The 13,899-nt window shown below is 48.7% G+C and overlaps 1 protein-coding gene across 4 annotated transcripts in view; it reads right to left on the reverse strand.

Annotated features, from left to right (window-relative positions):
• Positions 1 to 964: 964 nt before the first annotated feature.
• CAMK1D (calcium/calmodulin dependent protein kinase ID) overlaps positions 965 to 13,899 on the reverse strand; it is a 416,310-nt gene continuing 403,375 nt past the window's right edge. For 3 of the 4 annotated variants that reach the window (XM_007167402.2, XM_007167403.2, XM_057543257.1), the window contains 3 exons: positions 9,517 to 9,604; positions 8,456 to 8,573; positions 965 to 6,814 (listed from right to left, as the gene is read on the reverse strand). In XM_007167402.2, coding sequence (XP_007167464.1) covers positions 6,696 to 6,814; positions 8,456 to 8,573; positions 9,517 to 9,604 — 325 coding nt within the window. In that variant the 3' untranslated portion in view covers positions 965 to 6,695. Of the gene's footprint in view, positions 6,815 to 8,451; positions 8,574 to 9,516; positions 9,605 to 13,899 lie in introns of all 4 variants that reach the window. The other variant, XM_007167404.3, reaches the window with a different exon arrangement.

Genomic DNA, 13,899 nt, shown 5'->3' on the forward strand with positions numbered 1-13,899 from the left:
GACCAACTAATACTAGTTTAGTCATTAAGCAAAGTCAAGGACCTTTGGTTCCTCCTCAAGGGCTATATTCTGAGCCATATCCTGTGAGCTGTCTTGTAGATATTGAAAGCCCCACCAGGTGGAAGAAGTTAACTACATGATGAGCAGACTGTAGCCATGACGTAAGCTGCCACAGTTCTGAGAATTGGACGCAAGAAATGGGAACAAACTGACCTTGGAACTGAAGACTAACTGTACTTAAAACAATCAAGATGATGCTGGTCAGACCACCGATGACCAATTTCAAGATGACGGTCAGAGCTGACTGCGCTGTTTCTACACGTAGCCCCCTCCCTCTGCCTGTAAAAGCTCTTGCCCCCCCGACTGTCTGGGGCGGGGAGGTGGGGGAGTCGGCCTTTGGACAGGTGTCCCCTCCCCCCGCAACCCGGGTGCCAGCAACCAAAACCAAGCAAACTGTCCTTTGCACCAACCTTGCCTCTTTATCGGCTTTTCAGCGATGAGCAGCTGGACCCCACTTTTGGTAACGTGATCAGCAAAGAATCTTCCTTTGGACATTGAGAATTCCAAGGCGGTGCTGAGGATGGACGTGTGTGGGCGAGTGCTACTGAGAGACGTTTTCCTGGAAATCAGTGTTGGCTTTTCCTCCAAACAACTCAAGACTATCTAGTTAACATGATCTGGGTTTCTGGGCCTGCCTCTAGCCACCTTCTGCAGTGGCAAGGAAAAGGGGGGGAGCCTGAGCGCCCACCACAAACCTCACTGCCACGATGTGCACGCCCTGCCCCCAATCCCTGGCATCCCTGCCCATCGGGCTGGTGACAAAGTATTTAGGGGACTTTATGAGTTTCCAGGGGCTCAATTCAAACTCCTTCCTTCAAATCCAAACTTCAGAGAGAGGAGGAAAGAGAGAGCTGTTGAAACACCCCAGTCCTCCTTCTTATGGAGGAAACAAACCACGTACATCTGAAGGTGATTAATTCTTTATTGGAGGAAAACAAGAAGTCATCAATCTCGTTGTCATTATGATAGAAATCTTGATATGTGTACATGATTGTCAAGGCAGAGAATCATTTGCTACACAGGCCCGTTAACAATTTTGCAGTGCCGCAAACCTATGTGGGGTAAATTTCTTGCAGAGTTTATTACATGCATGGAATAAATGCACAGTTTCCCTTCTTTTGGACAAGCATGGTTTTATGGAAAAATCGAACCAATTGCAAGCCTGGTAGTAATAGACACAGGGACATTCCTGGGTTTGACGTCATAAGCTTCTGGTTTAAAACGTGCTCACTGTTGGGAGAGCTGCAAGAAGGACTATGACATTATGTGTGGCAACCAGAGCCAATTTAGAAATTGTTCCAAATTTTATGCTGGACAGAATGTACCTTTCATGTCTTCCAACCTGATCGTGGGGCTGAGAGAAATGTCCTCTGAAACATGCCGCCTGTCTTGCAAAACAAAGATGCTGCTGCAAGGTTGCAGCATTTTTGTCGCTGTCAAAATGGTTTTGTTTTTGTAAAATGTCCAAACTGCTGCCAGTCCTGCCCCAGCGCTCCTCCTCCCTCAAGTGCAAGGCTACCATGAGGGCCCAGGAACCTCAGTCTGTCCAGATTAAGGTTTTCCTTTGAGAAGTAATTTATCTAGTGTTTGGGGCTTTTGAGTCCCTGGTCATATCTTATCCCTATGACTGAAGCCTCAAACACTCCTTTCATTTTCTTTTTTCCTGTCGATAAGAAAATAAAATCACCTTGAAGTAAAATAAGTTGGTAAATCATCAGAAGACATAATCATCGTATGAGAAGTTTTCTGGAGACCAAAAGATTAAAAATGGATGTGGCGAATGCAGAAGCGGCATTGGTACAAAGGGGGAAATGCAATAGTTAGTCCCTTTGGTGTAGAGAGATTCAGACACCGAGAAGCCATTCCACACTTTGTCCACGAAACCAGACCTGGCAGCCACATGCTGTGGGGTTGGCTGCCAAATGCACAGCCTTTGGATTTGCAGAAGCAGAGGCCCCCAGAGCCACAAGCCCAGCTGCTCCTGCTGCAGGTGGCAGGGAAGGCGGGAAGGGCCGATGTTCCTTGCTGTCTGATTTGGCGCAGAGCAGGAGGCGGGCCAGGCCGTGGCCAGCATGCAGGGCCCACTTCACAGTGGGGCTGGGCTCCTGTGCCCACGCCCAGGCTGCAGATCACGATGCACTGGGACCACAACGGAGGCTGGGGCTGAAGGGGGCTTGGGCCTCTATCTTCCTCTTTCTCCTCCCTGCCTGCTGTCCAGTGTAGAGGTTTCCAAGCTATCTCATCTGCAGACTAGTTTTCTTGGCATCTCTGTGAATTAAGTCCCCCTTTTAGAAACCTGCCCAATTCACCTTTCCTATCGCAACATTTTCAGTTCTGAAAACCAAAGGATTGGAACACTCTTTGGCCAATGTCAGGTACACCTGAAGCCCCAACCTACGACCAGCCCCCTGCCCCCCGCAAAGAGTGGTGGGTTACATACAGGTATATACATTTTTCTTTAAACAAACTGAACAGTGTTTGGTCTGGAATGTGTTTAAGGAAAAAAAGGCCAACTCTGCAGAGTGTGAGTGGACAGAACGGGACGCAGTATTGTTTCAGAAGAACATGCAAAGGTTTCGTGCATCGGTTGAATCGGAGGACTTTCATTCCTTTTGCCAGAAGTGACTGTGCAACCCTGGGAAAGAGTACATCTTATTTCTGTTTATGGAAATGGGAGGAGCTGCCCTTTGCTGCACCCTGCTGTTCCTTCTCACATCCAGAGGAAACCCAGCAGTGAGCTTGTGGAAATCATATGAAGTCGAGAAGTCATGAGTGTTGCAGGCAAAGCACAGAGGCCATACCCTCCTTCTCCTGCCCTCAGCCCTGGAGCGATGGTTCCAGGGTGGCTTCCCCAGGGTGAAGAATCAACACCAGCCCAGGCTCTGGGTGGGCCAGGGGGCCACGGTGGCCAAAGCCTTAAAATACGGAGTTATCTCCACTGGGATACGGTCTTTTCTTTCTGTTTAAAATTGCTCACAAAATGTCAAACCCCAGGGCGTTCATCAGATTAAGCTGTCACTCCTCCAGAGAGAGGGTCAATCCCCCTTTTCAGGAGGGGTCCCTCCCTTGGGTTCCCTCCCTCTGTCCCTGGTGTTTTTGGCCTTCGTTCTAAAGGGGGGAGGTCCCCCTCTCCCAGTCACAATTCACCCAGGATCTGCTGGACACCAAGGGAGACAAATGAACAGGATGAGGTTAGTGATGGGCAGGTAAACTGAGTCTGGGGGTCAAATGCCAAATGCCTTTCTTCACCAGCTCATGCTCCCTAAGTGCCAGAGGCTTGCCTGGTTAACCCCAAGCCTGACTGCCCAGTTCCCTGGATGCTATGCTAAGAGCTGGCTGGAGAGCTGGGACCTTCTCAAAGGTCTGTTGGGGCCACATGCGGGTGCACGCTCTCTGTTTCAGACAAATGCTAGTCTCCCTGATGGCCTCACGGATGAGATGAAGATCAGGGAAGCGAAGGCGGACAGACAGGCAGCTGAGGGCAAGACCATTTGAGGACACTCTTTCAAATGACAAAAACAGTCCACTTGCTCTGAGGAGGTGAAGAGACCAAACTGGGCGGCGGGGTGGTTGGAAGGCAGACTGTGATGAGGTCCATGGTCCACCATTAGCCTCAGCTGCACACACTGGCCTCCAGGGGGTGTGTAAGCTAGGGGCCCGTATGAAATGCTCAGCTTCGTCGGTGGAATTTGACATCAGTGAGGGTCCTAGGACTTTGCCACTCCACTTGGCAGGCGTTACCAAAAGGCACATTCTGAGCTCTCTTCCCATGTTGTCATAAAGTGTAAATAATATTAAATACAGTTGAAAGAGAACCTCCATTCTTTTACCACTAAGGCTCTCGCAACAGAGCAGAAGTTCTACATGGGAGTTATCAGTATTTTCTCCTCCTCCTAAAACAATGGGAATACACACATCCAGACAGTAGAGACTCACTTGATGTCAAGTTCAACAGAGTCTACTTTTGGGCTGAAACAGTCACCATCTCCTGACGTGTTACAGGCCAACCATGGCCAAGAGCAGATCCCCAACTGCAAAGAGGGAGTCCGGCCCATCTCTCAGCTCTTCTGCACTTTCCAGGTAAGACATACTTTCAAACTAATTGCACAGAACATGCACCCCACACATCAGCTCCAGAAAATAATTTATCATCAATAAATTTGGCTTCAGATGTTGCTTTCCAAGTGCAAATGACTGCATATAGCACACAGTACAAGGAGCTGATAACTATTCAGGCACACGTTCTAAGTATCAAAGTCAGGCAAATTATCACCCCGCCCCCATAACATCTAGTTCCTTGTTTTCTTTTTGTTTTTCGTTTTTGTTTTTTTTGGCCACGCCACGAGGCACGTGGGATCTTAGTTCCCCGACCAGGGATCGAACCCATGCCCCCTGCACTGGAAGCACAGAGTCTTTACCACTGGACTGCCAGGGAATTCCCTAATTCCTTGTTTTCTTATACTGTCGAAACTTGAATCTTCCATTACACTTGTTGGTAAGCAACATTCAAATAAACCCCTGGGAGAGATGCCTCAGTTTTCTGCTATTGTTTATAATATTCTTGCTACTGTCCTCCAACTCACGCACCACTTGCTTCTTAACCGGGTCTACTGTCGTTTTATTTCCAGGCTTTTTACAAATTTTGAAGAGTAATAGCTTGATTTTCACTCTGGATGCTGATGTGGCAGACGCCAAGCGGGAATCCTGTCAAGGGGCCAAGTGCCTACGACACAGTGGACACGGGGTAGACCAGATGTCTGTCTTTCTGGCTGCTCTCCTGCTCACCTGCACTGCCCTCCTAAAGGAAGCAGAATGGAGTGCTGAGCCTCATAACACTGTGTGTGTGATGCAGGGCATCACTGAACATTCGGCCTGGACCTAGGCCAAGGTGCAGAAGTGACAAAGATGGCATGGCCTACAGGATCCACTGTGTCTGGTCAACTGTGGGAGAAGGGCATGAGGACAACAGCCGGGAAAGTCACTGGACCATCAGGCAGATGAACAGGGACCCACTGTGGGCTCGAGGCTGACTGTGCGATGCAGACTCAAGGTATCACATGGGCACAAGGGCCGAGGGGGGGCTTCTGCAAAGTGGGCATTTGGACCCACCTGCTCGCCTCTTCAAGACAGCATCCTTGACGCCTCCTGGAGAAGCGCTTTTCCCTGGGTTTCATGCTGTGCTCGCTCTATCCTGCACACCGATCCACCACATGGGTGAACAATGTGGCCCAGTGGTCCCCAGACGTTGCTGGTTTGAAAGTCCTACATCCCAGGAAATCCTTCAGTCCTGGGCAAACTGGGACCTTTGGTGACCCCACCATCACAGGTCTTTGGTTTGGGGATTCCCTTGGTCAGAAGGATGGCTTTCAGCGCTGGCTGGGCCTGGCCGGGGTGGTCTCTGGCCATCACTGCAGTGGCCACTGTCCTGCTTGCTGGGAAGGTCACCTCTCTTTAACCACCCCAGATAAATGGAGTCTTTTCCAAGGCCATTTCCCTCTCCTCCCTTCTGGACCAGCCTCTAAGAACAGCGTAAACATTTGCAGAAACAACTGGTGTAAGCTGGAGGCCATTTTCAGTTGTAAGATTAGAAATGCATTTTTAAAAAACAGAGAGATTAATTTTAAAACTGCATAGCTGAGAGCAGGGCTTCCATGCCGTCACTCCCCTCGTGAGAAACGAGAGCTGTGTGGGAAATTCACTCCAAACAAAATGGCATCGTGTTCCTTTGGACAGCGAGGCTCTTAAATCTTTGCTGGGGGAGCGGGGGTCATCTCCTTCACAGCAAGTCTAGCCTTTCGTCTTGGGAGAGCAGGCGTCTTCATTTCTGACCGCTGACGGCAAGAGGCCCCAGGGTCTCCAGCTGGAGAGGGCTTTGCTGGAGGAGCTGCCAGGCAAGGTTTTCTGCAGGTTCCCTCCCACGGTGCCCGCACCCCCGGGGAGAAGACAAGCTGCAGAAGGGCTGAGTTGTCTTCTCAGAAAACTGCCCCTCCGAGGAAGAAGGGGAGAGAAGGAGAAGGAACTGAAGTAAAGTGCACTCTTCACCTCGGAGACAGATTCTTGATCGATCCTCTTATTAGAATTTTAAAAAGTACTTTTAAATTCCCTTCGGAAGAAAAAAAAATCTCTTAAAGGTTAACATAAAATTCTACTACTGACAAGCAAAAGGTACAGGGCACGGAAGTAAGAAGTATAGCTCAAAAGGACATATTTCTTCAAAGGAAAAAAAAAAACCCTAATGCACAATATTTACCGATACTTAAATAATCCAGTTGAAACCTTTTTTTTGTTATGAATGAAAAAATACAACATAGACGGTTACCTCTACTGAGAAGATCGGAAACGACAGGGCTTAGGGAGAGGAACTAAGAAAGTCCGTTCTGTTAGAGCTTTGCGAGATTCGTATGTACAGCACCAGATCCTATTAAATCAGCTCCCTTGAGTCAGTACAGTTTGTGAGAAATGAACACTTCAGAATTGCAGTATAAAATATGGCCGTAAAAAACTTCTGTCTTCCAGTCCTGTGCAGGGAGGCGCACCGTGCAGGGTGGGATCGCTCTGGAGTGGCTGGTGGCGCTGGGGGCCCCTGGGGGCCCCCTTCCCTGGCCTCACCCCCTGGGCCCCACCTGTAGGGCCGGTCACTTGCTTCCAGAGTGCACTGTCGTCACAGTGGTGGGCCTCGGTCTCCGATCCGCTCCCACTCCTGAGACCCCTGATGAAGAGGACATGAAACTACAGAGCGTGGAGGGTGCCAGACCTGCAGGGGGACAGCGGACACAAGAAGTGCAAAGCGTCAGAAGGATCTACTCACTCCCTCTTCCCGCTGCAAGGGTTTGTGGCGGGGGACAAACTTTTATGCACTTGACTCCAAATTTTTCCCTACCCACAGGAAAACATTTGCAATGTATCCAAATTCTTCTTAGACCCAGGTCTTCCCTCCTTGTTTCATTATAATAATGACAACTGCTTTGTACTTGGATACAACATGGTTTAGCCACCATAGTATGATAGGTTCCATTTATTGAACACTTAACTACATACTAGGCATTGGGCTAGGTATTGAATATATACCGTCCTTATAAGAACTGTTTATTTCTTACAAGGGCACTGAGAAGCAGGGATTTTAAGAGTGAATAAAGAATGTGATACCCCCTTCTGACCCCAGCGTGGTGTGTGGTCTGGACTCTTGGCTAAAAAGCGTTTGTGACATAGGGCACATTGAAACGGGGCTGCTGATTGAGTCCTGTGTGAACCCGGCAGCCCCCTGGCCTAGAAAAATTCCTCACGGGCTGCACCTCCAATGCTCCCCAAGCAAATGTGTTGGCATCAGAATGCTCTCACATGGGGATGATCTTCCTAGCTGCCGCAGTACACCCCTCACCTCCGTCACTGTGAACTCTGTGGGCTCGAACATAGGGATAGCCATAAAGTAAAGCACTAAGACGGCTTTGCTGTCAGAGCCACTGTCTGAATCTTCAAGTAAACGATAGATTGTGGGGTTTCCTCTGACCAGAGGGTGGAAAGGATTTGCCCTGAGATGTAAATGTGGGTCTAAAGCAGCGTGCAGTTGTGTCAGGGGACGCTCATGGAGATTTCCCGGGAAAATTTAAGGGCTGGACATTCCGGAATGAGGTGGGAGGGCTATTTAAAGAGGAAGGGAACCTTTTTTGAGGCAAACAGGTAGGAGCGTGATGCTGAGAGTGAGACCAAACTGAAGGGTCTCAATGGTTACGGAAATGAAGGCCTACAGGGACGATCAAGGCAACTGCTCTGCAGTGCAGAGGAGCCCGTGGGAAGGCCTAGCATGAGATTAAGAGAAATATACAGAGCGGAGAGCGGGAGAGAAAAATAAGGAGGGTGTGAGTGTGTCCTCCGTGACGTACTATCCCATGCACAGATGAAGGACAACGAAACATTAGTACTATTACTTTGATCCCAAAGCCAACGCACTTCGTATAAATTAGCTCAAATGATTATCAGAAAAAAAAAAAAAGAAAATACATTTTAAAAGTCAATGAGATCAGACCGTCATATGAGTCTCTGCCATCCCTTCCTCAGTCCCTAAGGGTAAGGCCCAATGAGAAGCAAATCAGAACATAAGGAGATGGATCAGAAAGTGTCGGGCTTTTGTCCACACACACGTGGCTGTGTGGGACTTGAGCCTCAGATTTCTTATAAATGGAAACAACAGTAGCTACGGTTGTAGAAATATGAAATAACTAAATTTGAAAAAATATTTTAAAAATAGTGAATAGGATTGTTGGGAGTATTAAATAAGATCAAGTATTAACAGACACCGACAGACAGTAGCTACTCAGCAAACAAGAGTTCCCCCCCCCTCCCCACTAGATTTGTCTCAAACGCCAGTTGGAAAGTTCTGGTTTTGCTACATACGCACAATCTTTTTGGCTGGCCAGACTGAGGCTGCTCGAAACACTTGCATTTGAACTGTCCAGGCTGCTGCCAAGATGTAGTTTTCTCATATGTCTCACAACAGCTGTGGCATTAAACGCTTGCTGAAATTTAAGAAAGGGGAAAAGCAGACAAAATATTCCAGCTAATTAGAAAAGACCGAGACTATCTCCTATCATTTATCCTGTTACCCTAAGCAGTTCAAACTTCTGAAAACGGTCTCATGATCCACTAGAAAGGAAACTGATGTTGCCTCTTCTTCCAAAAGTACATTCATCATTTGACCCTCTCCCCCCCAAGAAAATATATTTTGGAGGTGAAAAGAGTATTTTTCTTCTGTCATTAATACCGTAGTATATAGAGTAAACGTAAGCCAATTCTCTCCATAATTTAAGAGAATGACTGCTAGAACAAAAGGTGTATTATAATAATAGAGTACCTTAAAATATATTTTAAGAGTTTTAATTGTCTGATTATTGGTGTTTTGTCCTAAATAATAGCATTTCCTGTGAAGAAAGTAGGCCAGTGGAACTACTGTCTGTGTAGTCTCTAGTTGTTGGCTCTCGTGCAAAAACAGCCAGCTCTTAATTACCCATGCTATGAGAACATAGGGTAATGGTTTAAATCCATCACATTTTTACCAGAATGTATTGATGAGTTCAACTGAGATTTCCTGGGGTTTTTTCCCCCCTTTTTATGTCACTTTAATAATAGTCAACCCTTCAAAGTTCCAGCAAAGTGAAGGAATACAACAGGGATTATGTTCTTAAGAAATAGCAAATGAAGAAAAGCTGGCAATATTGCTATTTTTGGATCACAGAGGGGAGATATTAATTAAATCATACACTTTATCCCTCTCACACCACGATGCTCTCGTCAAGTCTTAATCCTTATCGGTTAAAATTAGCACACATTTGGGTGAGGTTCTGGGGATTCTCATCAAACTTGGGGGACAGTAACACTTAGAAATAAAAAACGCTTGAACTGTAGGGCCAGTTTCGTTTGAGTGGTTAAGTTCAGTGGGAATGTAGGCAACACAGGACTTACTCTCCACTTGCTTTTGGCGAAGTTCTTCCGGATCTGGGCGCTGACCGACTCGTGGATGTTTTTGCTGAGGGCTGTGTCACCAGCGATCCTGAAACGGAGGCAACGACGCTTCTTCAAGAGGGTTTCTTGGTGGGGGTGGGGGGAGCATCTGACACTGGGTCCCAAGCTGCTTTCCTGGGGAAGCCATGTCCTGTCTCCTCCCACAGGTTTGCTGAGAGAATGGCGTCTCACTGCCCCTCCAGGCTGCTTATTTCACCCCACAGCTCTTGTCTGAATGTCCATGACCCACCACCACTGCACTCCAAGCCCGGTCCCACCTCCGTACCCTGCGCCCCCTCCAGGATGGGTCAGCACCTTCATGGTGGGCCACTCTGCCCGGCTCCCCCTTCTTCCCCTTTTCACCCCCATTCCTGCAACATCAGAGCCCACAAGGACAACACAACCTGAATTCAGCTCCCCTCCTTCTCCCCCTCCCCCAGCTTCCCACCTGCCGTGTCTCACCTCTGAGGTCTCAAGCGTGTCCCCCACCTGGTCTGAGCACCAGACCCCTACCCAGGGTCTCCCTCCCGGCTTCCTCCCCCCAGCCCCTCTCTGGCATCCCCAGGATCTCTGGTCCATGGACCTGCTCACACCCGGGGCCCACTGCTCCCTTCTGGCTCCATCCCGGCTGACCTAAGCTCTGCCACGTTCTACACCCCCTCCCTCCCCCCGGGGCCCCTCACCTTCTCTGTGCTCAGTGCCAGGGTTCCCAGCCTCAGCTCGGCCCTGCTTGGCACACCTACTCCTGCATTTCCTAGAAAAGTTCTCAGAACCGCAAGGACCATGTCGTCGCTACCTTCCACTGGGTCCTTTACAACACTGGGCAATCTTTTCTCTAGTTCTTGCTTGACCTTAGCCTTCTATTAGCAGGGAGGAAGAGAGGTTTAGTTTTGACCTCCTGTCCTCAGAGTCCCCCCTCATCCTATTTCTTCCTCCCTCTGCTTTATCACACCTCTTCTCTCTCCCCCCCCACCCCTCCCCCCATCCGTTCTTACACCTCCCTCTTCTCTCTGGGCTTACAGTCGCCAGTCTCATTGATGAGCTTGGGGTCCCTCCAGCCCATTCTTCTCCCTCACATCCCTTCTCAACCTCAACACCACCCTCGCTCTACATTTGACCGCTTGGCCTCCCCCAATCTCACAGGAAGTTGCATTTTGCTCAGTCTTTTCTGGGCTTGAATCCATCCATCTTCCCTTTCCTTTAGCACCAAACTATTCAATTCTGAGCTGATGCCTGACACCGCAGAAGTAATTTCTTGGATCTCGGAAATGTTAAGGGGCAGACAGATGCCGGGGACACTGACCATACTTTCTGGCTGGCAGGTGGCTGGCAGAGCCCGTCAGGTCCCAGACTCCGAGGGCCCTGGACACAGACCAGCCTGGGCACAGACTGCCGTTTTCAACCGATTTAGGACATGAGAGGAATAAGCTTACGGCTTATTCAGATAGGAAACCAGCCCTGGATAAAAAATATGTTCCCACCACCAGCCTTTCCTTTTAGGAACCAAAAACATGGCTGGTGGACTCTGGAAGGTAAGTCTGTGCCAGGCTGGGCCTAAGTTTAGAATACCGTACAGTCTGCTATTCCCAGCTCAGAGCAAGACCCCCCCTAAATAGACTCCTCTAGTTTTCCCAGCAGGGCTGAAAATACACAGCTCAGAGGATACTCAGAAACGAACCAAGGCCGGTCAGGTTTCCATTACCAACAACTGTCAATTGCCTGCTTTTCCCAGACGCACATCAGTGAAGAGAAATATGTGAATGAGCAGATCCACCCGAAACCCAAGGGACAAGGAGGCTGGGGAGGTGTCGTTATTAAGCCTCTTCTCCTGGAGGCCTCACGCGAGTGTTTCCTCCTGCTTGTAACAGCTGCATCCTCAGAAAAGAAGGCCAGTTCCACCTCGTGGTGGTCGGCTCCTTCTTGGAAACCAGGGGGCAGAAGTGGTAGGAAGGATGGAATTCTTGGGCTGAGCACCGACGAGGGGCAGAGCCCGCTCCAAACCAAACAGGCCGGGTGTCGGGGTGTCAGGGAGACTCCCTTCCCTGTGGGTGAGCAAGGCTGAGAGGGGAGGAAAACGCAAATTTTCAGTTATTCTAGGAATGTCCCGTGCTCACTTCCCACAGTGCCAGGGCGCGCTGCCGCTGGGTAAGAACCAAGCAGGGCAGACGGTGGCCCAAAGGCCCCTGTTAAACACTCTTCTTGGAGGTAAAGCCACCTCGGCTCATGACAGCTCACGACCTTCCTCAAACAGGCACTGCGTGGGGATATACGTATGCGTAGAGCTGATTCACTTTGTTCTACAGCGGCAACTAACACAACAATGTAAAGCAATTATACTCCAATAAAGATGTTAAGAAAAAAAGACAGAAAGAGAGAAAAAAACTTAAAAAAAAAAAAATAGGCACCGCCATCACGCTGCTGCTCGCGACAGCCAGGAAGTTCACAGGGACCACGTGGGACGCTCAGCACACCCAGCTTCAGCGTCACTCACCCGCAAAACCGGAGGCGTGGCATCTTAGCATTGGGAGGGACCTTGGATGTCACCTTGACTGTCCTAGGAACTGAACAACGCCCCTGAGACAGAAGACTTCCCTTATGAGTCCGCACACACACACGTAAAGCTACAGGCACCCCCATTTCATCTGGGTCTCCGACTCTCTCTCGCTTCCCAGTTTTTGCCTCTAAACTAACACAGGACATGGCGTTTATATCAATTACGCTCCATCAGGCCTGTCTGGCTCTTTTTCTCCACACGCAGATCATTAAACTCTTCTCCTCGCCTTTCGGTGTTTTTGTGTTTTGTACACGGTCTGTTCTACCTGCACGGCTCTGACTGTACGCTTTTCTAGTCACTTGCTTAAAACAGGCTTGGTGATGCCTGGAGTGCACCCCAAACCCCTGGGATCCATCCCAGTTCCTGTGGTCACCGCAGCTTGGCTGGCTGGAGTCCGGGGAGGGGAGGGGTCTCCATGAACGCTGAGGAGGGTGCACAGTTGAAGCCCCCCTGGCTGGCCCAGCCTGGGGTCCCCGCCCCACCCTGGACGGCCTGGGGACAGCCTTCTCACAGCGCGAGGCTGGCATCTCCGTGAAGTGCTGCTTGATTCTGAGCCCACCGTGCCCCTCTGCCGGGCCCCTCACAGTGAAACTGACCTTTCTCTTCTTTGTTTTTTTTCAAAAATGTCTGGTGAAGGAGAGCTGAGGTTGTAACTGGCCTTCCACAGAGTGAGGCTGGACCAGTGAACAAGTTCTAGGAAGCAAATCACTTCCCTTCTTTTCAGGTCATTTTCCTCCTCTCTAAGATAACCTCAAAAGCCTCCTACATGAAAGATAAATAAGTACTGGGGTTGTAATGTACAACCGGGTGACAACGGTTAACACTGCTTTATGGCATATTTGAAAGTTGCTGAGAGTAAATCCTGAAAGTTCTCACCACAAGGAAAAAAAATTTTTGTAACTAATATATTAGGCGATGGATATTAAGTAAACTTATTGTGGTAGTCATTTTGCAACATATATGGATGCCGAATTATTATGCTCTAACACCTTAAACTTATACAGTGCTGCATGCCAACTATCTCTCTGTAAAACTGGGGAAAAAGTCTCATACAGCTATAAAAGCCAACTGTTTATAAAATAAGAAAAACTTTCATATCTTCACTGTCACATACTTTGACCTATCATCCAAAGTGACTTATTAAAAAAATATCAGGCTGGGCTTCCCTGGTGGCACAGTGGTTGAGAATCTGCCTGCCAATGCAGGGGACATGGGTTCAAGCCCTGGTCTGGGAAGATCCCACATGCCGCGGAGCAACTAAGCCCATGAGCCACAACTACTGAGCCTGTGCGTCTGGAGCCTGTGCTCCGCAACAAGAGAGGACGCGACAGTGAGAGGTCCGCACACCACCACGAAGAGTGAACCCCGCTTGCCACAACAAGAGAAAGCCCTCGCACAGAAACGAAGACCCAACACAGCCAAAAATAAATAAATAAATAAATATATCAGGCTGACACACAATCAAAACTGCCTCCTTTTCAGAAAATTCCTTCCTTCCCCTTTCCTTCTCCTGTCAGTTTGGGGTAAAGAGCATCTTTTGGAATCTGACAGCTCTGCCTGGAAACATTTCTGGCTTTGCTGTTAGCTAGTTGTGTCCTGTTGGCTAAGTTTCTTTATCTTTCTACATATATTTCCTTACCTCAGAAATGGAGACAAAAATCTACCTTTCAGGATTATCATAAAGGAAAAAATGCGGTGATATTTTAATATGATTAGCACAGGGCCTGGGACATCATATATGATAAATGATGGCTGTTATTATACATTAAAATACTGTGAAACTCGTCAGG

Source organism: Balaenoptera acutorostrata, chromosome 3, assembly GCF_949987535.1.
Source record: "Balaenoptera acutorostrata chromosome 3, mBalAcu1.1, whole genome shotgun sequence".
Classification (NCBI taxonomy): domain Eukaryota; kingdom Metazoa; phylum Chordata; class Mammalia; order Artiodactyla; family Balaenopteridae; genus Balaenoptera; species Balaenoptera acutorostrata.